The sequence below is a fragment of the Thunnus albacares genome, chromosome 1 (assembly GCF_914725855.1).
Source record: "Thunnus albacares chromosome 1, fThuAlb1.1, whole genome shotgun sequence".
NCBI classification, from domain to species: domain Eukaryota; kingdom Metazoa; phylum Chordata; class Actinopteri; order Scombriformes; family Scombridae; genus Thunnus; species Thunnus albacares.
The window spans coordinates 3,471,074-3,485,619 of NC_058106.1; the positions used below are offsets into that span (position 1 = coordinate 3,471,074).

General features: G+C 39.4%; 1 protein-coding gene and 1 long non-coding RNA gene across 4 annotated transcripts in view; both read right to left on the reverse strand.

Moving 5' to 3' along the window:
* Nucleotides 1–2,622: 2,622 nt before the first annotated feature.
* Nucleotides 2,623–3,599, reverse strand: LOC122988019. Of its 2 annotated transcripts, XR_006404682.1 has the most exons (3): nt 3,433–3,599; nt 3,247–3,326; nt 2,623–2,781 (listed from the first exon to the last, which is right to left on the reverse strand). It is a non-coding gene; the product is annotated as an uncharacterized LOC122988019 (long non-coding RNA). The 2 variants fall into 2 exon arrangements; XR_006404681.1 differs by lacking the exon at nt 3,433–3,599 and having other exon boundaries at nt 3,247–3,424.
* Nucleotides 3,600–12,025: 8,426 nt separating this feature from the next.
* bnc1 (basonuclin 1) overlaps nt 12,026–14,546 on the reverse strand; it is a 70,497-nt gene continuing 67,976 nt past the window's right edge. For both annotated transcript variants that reach the window (XM_044351083.1, XM_044350999.1), the window contains exon 5: nt 12,026–14,463. In XM_044351083.1, the coding sequence (XP_044207018.1) occupies nt 13,650–14,463 (814 nt within the window). In that variant the 3' untranslated portion in view covers nt 12,026–13,649. The remainder of the gene's footprint in view (nt 14,464–14,546) is intronic.

Here is a 14,546-nt window from a genome sequence, read left to right on the forward strand (position 1 = left end):
ATTGTATTAGTTTATATCGGGTTAATACAAAACGAACAACATTAATAGTATCAGTGAGAGAGAAATATTACTGATACAACTTTTTCAGACAGCAGCTTCAGTGCTGTTTATTGGGGGTCTACATATAGGTACGGTAAAAAAAGCCTGATATGTTTTCAAGATGTTCTGTTTATTTCTTTTATTTCATTCAAGAATAAATTGATTTATATAAGTTTTAGTGTTGTGTCTGAAGGCACATTAGTAAGTGAGGGCTCAAAGAGTGACAGCAGCTTATGTTAATACTCAAAAAAAGGACTCCAACATGAACACATCCTCTGTTATACTACAAGAATTGAAATGTAATTGATAACTTATCTACACACAATAAACAGTGGCCTGCTTCATTTATGGTTGAAGCAAAATACTGACATTGACACAAATCTGTTCTGCTCAGATTGGCCCAATTAAGGTATGTAGGCTTTGTTATTCATCTGGTAAGTATATAAGATATTACGAATGGGATTTAAATGAGCCTTGTGTTTACTTCGTTATCTACTGAAGATCTATGAAGAGTCATGTAAAAGATTTGACACACAATCTATAAAAGGGAAACCTTCAGTTTTTTTTAGAGGGCCAAATGTACAGTATTACATATAAATGTGTTAAATCATACTCCTCTCCATTGAAGTGTTTAGGTTGTTTAGCCTAAGTAGCCAAGGCCTAGTCACAAATCATCTTATTCTTTACAGTTATCAAGGACAAGTGGTATATACAATTTATTATTAAATCATTGCAGAGTCATTTTCCCAGGCTATCCCCTTGTTTATCAAAAAGGCAGAGACAATGGGCAGTTTTATTTTGAAAGTAAAAACCGGAGGTAGGACTTACTTGGTTTGCTTAATTGACTGAGTGACGGCGGAGGAGAGGGTTTCCTGAATTGCAGAGATGTCGCCACTTCTCAAACCCCATTGGCTGACGGCTGCTGTGCGGAGGAAACCGCAGCAGAGAGAAACGCCGACTTCAAAGGCGTCGGAAATGTCCTCACAACCAATAAAGTGATCTGTAGTTAATAAAAAACAGTCAACAAAAACAACTGCAGCTTACTAAAGGACTACGTCATGTTTTCTAGAATACCTATACATTTCCTCTTATACTTAATTACCTATAATATGTCTTCTGTTATTATTTGTTATATTACTGTTATTATATTACTGTGTATGCAGCATTTTAATGCTGGTGGAGGTGAAACATAGATAGATAGATGGATAGACATAGATATATTAGGCCTAATAGACATCAATATCATTACAGACATTATGTAGGCCTCTTGTTAATCTATAAAAATGTGTCATATTTTATAACCTGATCATATGTTTTGTATGTAAAACCTGAACCTACAAGTAACTAATAACCACAGCTGTCAAATAAATGGAATGGAGTAAAATATTTCCTCCAACATGTAGTGTTGCAGAGGTATAAAGTAACATGAAATGTAAATACAAGTATGTTAAAAATTGTACTTAAATGTATGTAGTCACTCTCCACTACTATGTGCTCTTGGATCTAGCAAGCTATAGCTATGGGAGGTTTGGTCATCAACATCACCATGACCATTGTTGTTGTCTTCACATGTAACGTGTGGGAATACAATTTTCACAGTGAAATCAATTTGTGTGTGTCATGAAACAAATTGCTACCATCTAGTGTTGTCAGTGACAAAATGCATTTTGACACGTCACCTTGGGGAAGCATAGGAGTAAATAATAAAACTAACGTTTCAGCGTCTGGGTATGGAACATTTTTCATTTCAGATATTTTAACATGTCACTCCAAGAGAGGCACAGTTGTAATTAATAAGATGAATCATGGCTGAATTCCATTTATATGTGCAGGTTTTAGGGCCCTGGCACTGTGCATGCTGACACACTTAAAGGGTGAACTGTGACAAGTTCTGCTGTGAAAAAGACTTATGAGTACCTGTTGACTTTCATAGAAATAATTTTCTCCTCCTTAAGCATTTTAAGTTTCCATATAGTGATTAATTATGGCACTCTATAACTAAAAATTCAACCAACCCACAATGCAAAAACAGGTGAATTAAGACACTTTTCTGACTAGAGTTTCTGTCAGATTGAGCTAAAGCTTCAAGTCGCTCAGCTCCATTCACTCCAGTAAAAAGAAACATGAATGTCAGGAGCTTCTACATGTCAAGAGAACCTGATGGTGATGCTGGAGAGGGGTGAAGAGGAGAGTTTTGCAATTGTCTCTGAAGACATGTCATTTTACCTTTATGAAGCAAAAACGTATCCTTACATTCAGAGACAAAAGCATTTAAAATGATTCACCAAAATTTATTTGAACAATTAGTTTAAATATTTTAACAATATCAATATTTTACATATAAACCAATTCCTTTTCAGTCCATTTCAATCAATGTATTTTTCTGCTAGAACTGATTTGTCCTTAAAAAGTTCCGGCACATGACAAAAAGTGTTTCTTTTCAACATTAAGCTGAAGCATTGGGCCTAAGGAGCCATTCATTAATCACTGAGTGAATCAAAACTCCATAAAAGTAAAGGTACACAAATTAATCAGTTTTAAATGCAAAACACTTTCAGGATACTGACAAGCACCTCTGAAGGAAGGTCAGTGGACATGCATACTGAAGGCTTCATCAAGGCCTGTGCACTGACACATGCCTACTCCATCTACTTTCACCACACTGGTCCTTCTTCCAGTGGTCGCCATTTTCCAGTCATCATCCATCAGTTGTATGGTTGGATGGGGTGTAGCAGGGTACCCCTACATAAGAAAAACATGCAAAAAGGAGATTACAACTTTTAACCAATAAGTAAACTGGTTACTTCATTGGCATTTTTATTGCAAGTAAATCAGATTTGTCAATGTTATGTTAGAGCCTCTAATGTACAGTACAAGCACTTCCTGGTGATCAGTCCTGAAGTTTGACAGTATTTTTGATGATTTGCAGCACCTAAGATAAGGACATTTTTCATATCTTTATGTATTTTATAGCAAAGTTGTACTGAAAATTTCCTGTGAACAGATAGGTGGGCTTTACACCTTCCCTACATTGTTCATACCTTACTCATTAAAAGAATAAGCAAACAAAATACTAATATAGCCGAAGACATCCAAAAAAGTTAAGGTTTAAATCAAGCATATCTATTGGAGACAGTTTATCTTTAACTTTGCTTGTATTTACACGAGGTCTACCAGTTAGTATTATAGGACTATACAGATGCCTACCTCTCCCATAGTGATGTAGTGTTAAATCTTTTCTCTGAAGATGGATGTCAAGAGGATAAGCCCGGCCCTTAAGTCAATCCCTCCAATGCAGAAAAATATCCTACTTTCACAATCACATACAATTTCAAACATGCAATGTGGTAATTACAGCAGATCTATTGTCAGGTTCATTAGCAAGGTGACTACCTGGTAGATCTTCAGCCAGGGCATCCTGTCTTGCATCAGTGTACTGTTAGGGGAGGTTTACCCTGGCAAGTTTCAGCACATTTGGCAAAACACCAACGAAGCCTTCCCTGAAGTGATGACAGAAGCTGCCTGTTGAAGGATGGATTTGTTCAACTTTGTCAAAAAAAAAAAAAAAAAAAAAAAAAAAAAAAAAAAAAACCTGTAAAATATACATGAAGACATTGACATTTAGTATATTACTGAATAGCTGAAAAAGCCTCAAAGCCTATGACCTTTACAGATTATATTAACTCAAGCACAGAAAGATAGAAAATATTATTTCACTTGTTTTCAGTGACAGCAATTGACATGTCTTCAATTTCACAAAATCCAAAATTATTACATAGATTGATAACACTCCCCTGTAATATTTAAAGGGCTAGAGCAGTGGCAGTTACATTTTGGCATTGAAAAGTAAATTTGGTATTCAAAACAAAACCTGAACTGAAAAAGAAACACTTTTATTGGAAAAGGTTGTATTGGCACTGAAAATGTTGACATATGATATAATTCCTTTTGGATGATAAATGTTTGTTTCAGATAAAATCTAATAATTGTAGCTGCCATATTAGTTTGTCTGAATGTAAAGTGACGCTTCATGTTTTTACTTTTATCATTTTATTTTAGGTGTTTTCACCATACTTACTCCAGTAGGCGTCCTTAAGTACATGGGTATTTGTTGAGTACGTCCTCCATGGGCATCCCTTCCATGATTTCACAACAACTCCAGGAGTAGGTTTGCGCCATGAAGTCTTTGACAGTCCAGATGTCTGGATGTGTCTCCAATACTCACTTTGTAGCACGTTCACATGAGCCTCAGCAGAAGTTGAATCCTCCCCAACACACATTTCCTTTGGTAAAAGGACAGAGACAGACACATGTTAGAAGTCTGCACACTCATTGTACACTAAGGTGCTTTGGATAAAAATATCCACTGAACTGCATGAACAATTTAAGACCTAGTGTACAGTTGGAGTATATGCAAAAAAGCTTAAATGTCTATCATATGCCTCATATTGTCTTACACTAAGTGAAAAAATAAGTGATTAAAAACGTGAGAATAAATTATGCATATAGCAATAGACTGACAAATGTTAACTTAGATTAGCTGGCTGGAATGGGTTACACTCATGGATGTATAAAGAGACAGTTATTTTTATACATCCATGGTTGCACTCATATAGACAAAAATATGGACATAATCACTGTGACGTCACTCATTGGTTTGTGAGATGCCGTTTTGAAGCCTCGAGTTTAGCGATTTGGCCGTCGCCATGTTTGATTTTTGGAGCCAGAAGTGACCATAGTGGACGAGAGAATGCAGCTGACTATAGCGCTAGCTGCTAGTTTAGTTAGCACAGTGCATTTACAATCTATGGTTAACAGTGATAATGCTAATGCTAATGCTAATTTCTGCTAGCGAAAAACAGGCCTAAACCCATTAAAACAAAGTGTACTCACCAGAAAAACTGAACATTCAACTCCTTAGAGGGAGTTTTATCACAACCAAACGTTGAACAAGTAAAAATACTTAAAATAAAATGGGGAATAATGGTGATGGCAAGTGGAAGTATTTCAACTCTACTACACTACAGTTAGCAACTTGATTAAATGAACAAAATCACTCTGAAATAAAAATTAGTCTGTCACAAAGTTTAAGTTACCCGCAAGCGAGTGGCGGAGGCCAGAGTGAAAGTGCCTGCGGACACGGGGATGAGAGAAAAGACGAAAAACACGAGACAGATCAGACAGGGAGGGTACAGGCACAGGGGAAGATGCGACCTGGCCGAGAGGGCTGAAGCAGCGCTGGGCGGGGAACCCGGAAGTGAGCGGCCGTCTGGAGCAGTGGTGGAGGTGGAGGCAGAGGGGAACAGGAAGAACCTGGCTTTGTTGTTGGGTCGGCGAAACGGGATTTGGATCTGGAGTTCAGCCTGGCCTTCAGCCGAGGCTGAAAAGTCTGGGCTCTGTTGTAGTAGGCGGCGTTGTGACGTCATCGGTGTGCGTCGGCCCGGCGGCGGATAATGAACCCAGAAGAGCGGGAGGATTTGAGCTGCCGGCGAGAGAGTTGATGGAAGTAGAGTCTGCATAGAGTTGGAAAGTTTGTCTTTATCATCGTTTCGTAGGAGTGGGACGACCGTCTCCTTGAGAGCTCGCCAGAGGTGAGCAAACATCCGGTTGAAGATGTTAATCGCTTGGAAAAGAGCCGTGTCCGAGTGGGCCATTGCGTGTGGAGCGTCTGGATCCCAGCTGATCAGAAGCGCGGCGTCTGGAGGAGGATCTAGTCGTGGGCGGTATGTTCCCGAGGAACGTGGATCACGGGGCACGGGCGGGAGGTAAGTGTTTGCGATGCAAGCGTGTCGAAGGTCGCATGAGAACTGAGACGAACGGGAGAGAAAGGGGTTAGACACGCTTATATAGGTATGCACGGATGATTGAATTAGTGAGGCACAGGTGATTGAATTTAGTGAGAGAGAGGGGCGTGGTCTTGTTCCTGAACCTTTGTTATAATAATAACTCCATTACATGACCTGTGAATGCACTGTGGGGTTGATTCTGCCGCAGCAGACCTGTCAAAATCAACACTCTTGCGTTGGCCCGCGCAAGCACAGATGCCTGGCCTATCCTAGAGGTTTTTTTCCTTGATTACAGCGCTGTTAAAGATCCCCTATCAAAAGATCCCCTTAAAATGTGATTTCAATGTAAGTGATGGAGGCCAAAATCCAGTGTGTCCACACAGTCATTTAAAAGTTGATGTGAAGCTTATATGAGGCTTCAGCGGTCTGAGTTAGTCATATCAATTGGATATCTGCCACATTTACAGTCTTTTTACCGTCAAATTCCCTCTTTGTGTTTCCTCAGACAGTGTTTCCCTGTTGAGCTGTGTAGGAAGTATAGTAACAAAAAGAAGGACTTTGGTGCTAAAAAGACTGTAACGTTGAAAGATATCTACTTGATTTGACTCATTTGGACGCTGAAGCTTCATATTAGCCTCAGATAAACTTTTAAATACATTTTTGCACAGAAGGAGGACTTTTGTCCCCCATCATTTACATTGTAAGTGCATTATGAGGGATCTTCTAATGGTCAGTATGAACTGGAGGAATGATTACAGCAAGAAAAACATGTTTCAATGTTCATTTGGACTCTTGACTGATGTTTTGAGACAGATCTGAAAAATTGTGAACTCGTCATTCACAGCTAAAGTCATCACCAGACCTTCACTAAATACTTATGAATGAACTGTTGTATTATTATTATTATTCAGCAGGTCACAATTAAAAAGCTCCACTGTCATGCTCCACATTCCCTAAAAAATACAGATTCAAACATTACATAACACAGTTTATTTAACACTACAACGTTGATATAAATTAATATTGGGACTCAGTCAGCTGCACAGGATGATGATGGCAAAAGTGATGAACAGACGTTAATCAGGGGGGAAAAAATGAGGGAACTGTCTTTTGTCTTATGTTTAAAAAGGAAAAAAAAGTGGAGGCCATGGCACCAGAACAAATAAACAAAATTAAATCCTTGGCAAAATTTCTCAGACTAACTTATTGACCAGAAAGTAGCCATATATATAACTATATAGTGAAACATGAAGAAATCTTGCTGGGGCTTCATCAGTGCCACTTTGACTCTGCTGCCACCTTCTGATACAGCAGCAGTTCACAACTCATGAAAAACATCCAGTTCTTCTGCAGGTTACTTACCCTGTCTGTCTGTCTGTTATGTAATACTCAATCACCGGAATACTCCTAAAACATTTTAATTCCACTTCAAACCTTTTTAATAAATGAGAGCCACTCTTGTAAATGACACTGATAGTTGTGAGACCAGTGTTATGTTGAATTCAATTTCCTTCATCAGTTGGTTCACTTACATGTTCCCTCAACAAAGGTTAATACTATTTAGACATTATCTACAAAAGCATAAGTAAAAAGAATACGTTTCTTCTTTGAAGCAGCACTACCCTGATAAAACTGCAACTGTATTTAATTGTAAATGTATTTCAAGAATTTTGCACATTTTTAAAAACTTTAAATGTTAAAATACAGATTCATAACATGTGAATTGAGGACCAGGATTAGATTAAATCCTGTGAGAGAGAAACGCCAGGAGAAAAGTCTGTGACTGGTTTTCTACACCACAAGGGGGCACTACAAACCTGCAGAGAAGCAGAGAGGATCCAGTAGAAGATTTCATTTCCAGCGTCCAGGGGGCAGACTTGGGGCAGTTCCTACTCCTGTGCTGGCACGCCTGCTGAAAAGAAGTTGGACAATGATCAGACTTTATTTTGTGTGCACCAATGAGTTTAGGCTGTAGGATGGTACACTGGTTCTATGATAGTCAGTTAATGGAGATTTTATCTATGAAATGAGTGTTCTGTGGTGTCTTTCTTAATTGCTTAGAACTTCACAGCTGAGATAATGGTGGATGTAATTACAATGTAGAGGATATCATAGCAGGACAAGTTGGGACACACAAATGGCTTTGATGAACATGTTACAGTCCAGAAAAAAAACCCTCTCAGTAAAACTTTCACTTAAGCCTGTCTCCTCATGCCTCCTCCCTCCTCCCCTCTGCTTTTACTCCTCTCCACCTCCTCCTCCTCTTCGTCCTCTTCCTCCCTCAGCCTGCAGAGTATTTGGAAGAACAAAAGTCATCTGCTGTCCATCTGGCCGCTGTGCCGGGCGGTAATACCCCCTCATGTTCCTCAGCTTCCCAAGCACCCGTGGACAATCCATTCTCTCCCCCCTTCTCTGCGTTACCCTCCCACTCCACTCCCCCTCAACACCCCTCTGCCCCCCGCCAGCCCTGATCCCCATCCCAGGGCCGAGAGGTGGGATCCGGTGTCAGTGCCCCAGAAAGACCCCTCTCTCTGGAACATGTGGGGGGATCAGCAGCAGTGTTGTTCAGAGGGCTCAGTTTCACTGTTTGGGATTCTCACAGTAGCGTGCACGTATCCATCGCTTCCCTGGTGCCGCCTGAGAGCAAATCTAACTTCCCAGATAGCCATCATCTGATGCATTCTCACGAAAAGCATGAGAATTGTTTGTTTTATTTAAATTTTTTGGGTACGCCGTGGAGATTAAAACTCACCCAGAGTAATAGTCAACATAATACAAAACGGTGTCAGCCTGTTAACAACATATTTTAGTTTTGACCATTATTTCTATCAGTTATGATAACACTGTATTCACTAAAATAATACTGTAGCTGAGATCTGGGAACAGCCACTCTGTTTTATTGTTAAAGCTATATTAATCAAAATTTTTATGTATTCAAAAAGATCACATGACTATGATGTGAAAGGCTTCCCTAATAGGGACAAAGCCACAGAGAATTATCACCAACTTTGCAGCTCTTTTTGGTTTTATGACCCACAATTATTTCCTGTTTTAGTTAAGTCTCTCTGGTCTCATCAGCCTGGTTTCCAACAGCAGCAGCAGCAGGCAGCTGTTTTCAGTGAAAATGGTCTGATAAATCCACTGTACACTACCTGCCCAGCACCAAACAGCAGACAGTTAGCAACTAGCTGGTGAACATAGCGGAGCATTTGTCAGCCATAATATTGTATTCAGGCCTACAGCTTGTTATGCTGCCCCCAAGTGGACAAAAAAGAAATGAATGCCGCTTTAAATCGACGTCTTCCATTGAGTCTTAAAAGTCTCATTTGCTTAAAACAAGTAAAAAAAATCCATGCAATAGGATGACTTCAACCTGTTTCCAAGGCACCAGCTTGTCTCAGGAATTTTTTAGAATCAAATGTTATTTGTCTTGATTCTAGTGAAACAATTAGCCTTATTCTGTCTTTTAGAAACTGTCACTGATACTGTCAATTTCCTGATTGGTATTGGCAACAGGTTTAAATAGTCTTACTGCAAGGATGTTTTCTCTTGTTTGAAGAACACATGTTTTTTTAGGGTTCAGTAGAAATTACTTGATAAGATTGATATTTTTTGCAGTGTAAGTCAAGACAGTCATAGCAGTTAAACCATGACGTGGGGCCTGTAAGCAGTGATGAATGTTAACAACTGATAGTGTGGGTAATGATTTTACAGGGTTTTTTTTCTCTCTCTCTCTAATAAGTCTGACTAACCAGGAGGTTTGTTTCCAACCTGTCTGATCGTCTGACTGTTAAAGTCCAACTACATATTTTGGACATCTGTCTGTGTTTATTGTATCACTGTAGCAATGTTAGCTGTAAGCTAGCTAATTCTTTATTATTTTCTTCCACACCTTCTCCTTTTTTTCTTGTCTCTGTATAATATTGAGGATATTAGAGCTTTGATAAGAACACATTTTTGCTGAAGTTGAAACTTTTTCAAGTCATGTGTTGGCATCACTTTGTGCTGCCCAGGACGAATCAGTGTCCTCCGGTGTCCTTGCATTGACTTTTTATGCAATTGGGCTGCCTGAAACTCTTCAAATTCAGTCTGAACACACCTCTAGGAGTATGGGAGGAAAGAACATCAGGACATGACAGTTTCTGGTGGTAAATACACTCAGATTTTATCTTTTTTTTCTATGAAATTTCTAAAAAATCAATCTTTCCTAAACACTACATGTGTATTTTAGCAAACTGTTGCAGCAAAGGCTTCATACTTTCCTCAGTCTGTTCCATATTTACCACCAAACAGTTTCTGAAAGTGGTCCACTGCTTCTTAAAAATAGCCCTGAAGATGCAAGTCGTTCCAGATACAGATACAGCTCTGTGGAGGAAGCTGAGCAAGTGCTCCACCTCTACAGATCAACCAGGTTCTCTGCTGAATATTGTCGCCTACATACAGCACACAGGAGGGACTGAAATAACCCATTGTGCCCTCTCTGAGTGGTACTAGATTTCTGCAACGTGCCAGAGAAAAATGATGGGGGCCACTTGTCAGAACTGGGTTTTTCAGCTCGTAAGTGATGAGGAACAGCTCTGCAGGTTCGCTAATGTACAGTAAATGTGATGGGTGGGTTGAATTGTTGAGTTATGCAAGGCTTTCAGCCCTCTGTAATAGTGCAATACTTTGGCATGTTGCGTAACAGATTTGTCCTCCTCGCTTTTTCAATGTGGGCCCAACGATACTTCCACTGTCCCTGGTCCATTTCCATCCATGCCCTTTAACTTTGCATAGCAGTATTGCAGTGATTAATTCACCTCTTCAATGACTGTGAGAGCTTTTTTTCCAAGTAGTGTAGTGTATGCCATTTTTGAAGCAATGCAAATTTTAATCACTGCTGAATGTGACTACCATCACAGTGTCTTCCTCATTTTGTCATACCAAAAGAAAAGATCACCAAAATCAAAATGCAATCAAAACAATATTAATCAAGTTCTGACAAATATCTCCCGGCCTGGCAGATGTTTTTTTCACCGCTGAAGAATACTGCTTCTGCATTCTTTCCCCGTGTTCTGTTAGGTTTAGAAGCTGCACCTGTGTGTGCCTATATGTCTGTTTCTGTGTCTCTAGCTGTATTTTGTCTGTTTTGTTTGTTTGCTTAGTCTGGATGTTGTAGTAGTGAGGGGGTCAAGCAGAGGTTGATCTGAACCCAGTCATTCTGTGGACCACACCCTTCCTCAGCCTGTCAGCAAGGCCTGATGGTAAGATAACCTCTGAAGACAAGTCCTGCTAAATGAGCCATTTAGTTGATTATTAACGTCTACATAATTGTTTTTGGGTTTTTTTTCTTAAATTAAGTGAAACATTTTCCTGAATTTGAGGTAAAATTTAATGTGTTTAATGTGGAACAAAGAGCTTAAAATGAGGCGAAATAATGCAGGTTGCTCAATTAATACATCAATGATTAATGAGTTTTACACTAGAACCAACTCATTAGATAGAGTCTCTCACTACTTTTAAAGGGTCACTTCACCCAAATTACAAAAAGGAATATTTATTCACTTACTCCTGTCAACAACTGTGCTGTCACTACTTTTCATAGGGACTATTTCTTTAAGTAGCTCCAATAAAAACTGATCACAAGTGATATTGTGTCTGTTTTTTATGTAATTGTTTAGTGTTGTAAGAAACAGAAATGAACATCTGTTCACCGTCATTGCAGAAAAATATCTAAACAAATAAAACCAAAACTAAATGCATGGCTGTACAGCATGAGGTGAGTGAGATGTAATTTTTGTTTCGTTTTATAATTTGGGTAAACTCACATGTTTTGTTTCTATTTTAAATGACTTGTTAGGAGGAATATCTTTTGCTGTGAAGCGGCATGTCATCCATCCAGCAGCCCATTGCTTGATGATGTGTCTGTTAGTGCCTCATCGGAGTTGCTCCGCCTAACACTGAGTATTACAGGGCCTCAGGGGAGTCAGCTGGGATCAGATGATACTGAGATATATATATATATATATATATATATATATATATATATATATATATAATCAGTATCTTCTGATCCATATATATATATATATGGATAGATAGATAAATATACATGTGTCACTTTTGTTGGCTCCCCTGCACTCCTGAAAAGTGCCACATGAAAATGTGTGCTGAAGCTCTGCTTATATTTTACAGAACAATAAATGTCATTCCTCACATGATAAAAGTGATGATTGCGCTTATTTTTATTGGATAGAAAATTGAATGGGATGACACTTGCAAACATATGGCTTTTTATTTAATTGGAATGAATATTGTAACATTAAATCAAAGGAAACATGAACACCTATCAACATGTGTCAGCTTTTGCTCCTTTTTTTTTTTAACAAATCCAAACAACAAACAAATGGGGTTTTAAATCTGGCCCATTGCATTTAAATACAGAATGAAAAAAATATGCAGAATACAGAGCAGAACCAGAACAGTAAACCATGATGAAATAATCAGACATGTACAACACAATGTTCTTGTTCATTCATTTTTAGAAAAAAGAAAAACATGTAATGTTAGTGGTAAAATTAACCTATTTTAAACAGTATATTTTTTGGTTTCTTTCAGATAACAAATTACTCTATTCACAGAATATACAGTTCAATAAACATTTTGTTTACCAGTTCTTTTTTTAGGGTGTGCTCACGTGTGGGGCCATTATTATAAATTGCTTTTTTTTTTCATTATTATTCCTCAGTGTTTGACTCATTCACAGTACATGCTTCTAGCCTCCAGACACAGGGTATCTTCCGGTCCAGTCAGTCAGGATACTGCAAGCAACCACACAAACAATACAAGAGCAGTGCCTTAACCAATCAAGTCCCATGAGCAGATGTCTTTACAAAAGCACCACCAAAATCAAGACTTTTTTTTCACCCCGATCAGTCGAAAGTAGATTTTTTTTTTTTTTTTTGTAAAGTTTTATTTTATTTTACAACAGAGCCCAAACCTGAATACTGCTGTTAATCACAAAGTAGATGAGAAAAGACTGGGCGGGCCCTTTTAATACTGCATACCCCTCATACAATATGAAGGGGTTTTTATACACACCTGTGGACTGAAAAAATCTTTGGCCAACATTAGCAGTATGCAACAACCAGAACAGTAAAGACAGGGAACATTGCAGATCAACACCATACAATAACTTATTGGTCAAGCTCACAACACTATAGCTTTTTAACAAAGACTCTTTTTGAAGACCATTGTCCAAATGAACAAAATGACACATGTAGAGGTTACTTCACTACTGCTTTTGATCAATACATTATACACAGCTTCACAAGGAAGATGTGGACATTTGACAACAAAAACACCAGAAAAAATTACTTGCATGGTACAACAGTGTCATGGATCAACTCACACTTGGACAGACATGGAAAAATTCAGTTCATACAAATGAAATTTTGTAAGGTTTAAACTGGGCTGTAAGGCAAACCAATACAAAGAAATCAGTACTGCATTTCAACAAAAGATTGAGACTCATCAAGTTTGTTTTTCAGTTGTTCTTTATATGTTGATGTGTAAACATAGACAGATGCATCTAATGTTTTATCTGTTTTTGCTTCAGAAAATTAATTTGTTCAAAAAGAATGTTGCCTCAACAAATACACTGATTGTACTTTCTTTTTTTTCCAAAAAAATAATGACAACAGGGTGGACAACAGTATGGAAATTTAAAAAGTGCTAATTGGTGAGCCTTTTTTAGGTGCCCAAAAAAGTAAAACAACTTTAACAACAACAACAAGACAATTGGAATGAAGGAAATCAGTCATGTTGGCATATCAGTTCAAATCTCTACTCTTGGTCCATAGTGGCACCTGAGCTAACAGCTAGGTTCCTGTGGAGATTTGGGTTCTGGCTGTGCCTGTTTCTGCTTCGTACAGAGGAGAAAGATGTATCACAACCAGGAACTTTACACTTGTGCAGCAGTCGCAGATGGACAGTCTTGTAATGGGCCCTGAATGTGCCCTTGTTGCTGTAGACCTTTTGGCAGACGTGGCAGGTTATCGGAGATCCACCCCCACCTCCTTGAAGCCCGCCCTGTCCTCCCCCAACGCAGCCCAGGCTCCTCTCTCCCCCGAGTGCCAACTCCTCGGCCCCAGGCCTCCTCACGCTGATCCCATCGCAGCTTTCATCACTGTCCTCCATGGGGAGCGCTTCCTCATCCTCTTCAATCCCCTCTCCTTCCTCACTACCAGCTCCATCTGAGTCCCAGGAAGATCGAGCACCGCTGCGAGGTGGGACAGAGGAGGAGGTGCTCAGGTCCAGGACTGCCCCATCCTCCCCACTACCACCACCTTCTCCTCCTCCTCCTCCTCCTCCTAATCCCTCTACCTCTCCCAAGGGAGACGCCTCGGCGCTGTCTGGTGCGGTAGACATTTTGCTCATGGGGAAGACCAGACCCATGCGATTGTGTCCTCTGAAGATCACGGAGGTCTGGCTGGTTGGGTCTCGATGGGACAGATCTCTGTCCCGCTGGTCCTGGCAGAAGTCCAGGCCAACAGAGTCTCTGTCTCTGCAGTGGGATGAGGGTGAGTAGAGGACATTGGCTGGGCTGAAAGAGTCTTTGGTCAGCAGCTTGTGGTGCAGGTTCAAATTTGCACTGTGTCTGTAGATGAAAAAAATCTGCATAAAAAATCAGCTAACTGTATTATACACCACATGGTGGATGTCTTCTTTCCAAAAACCCTG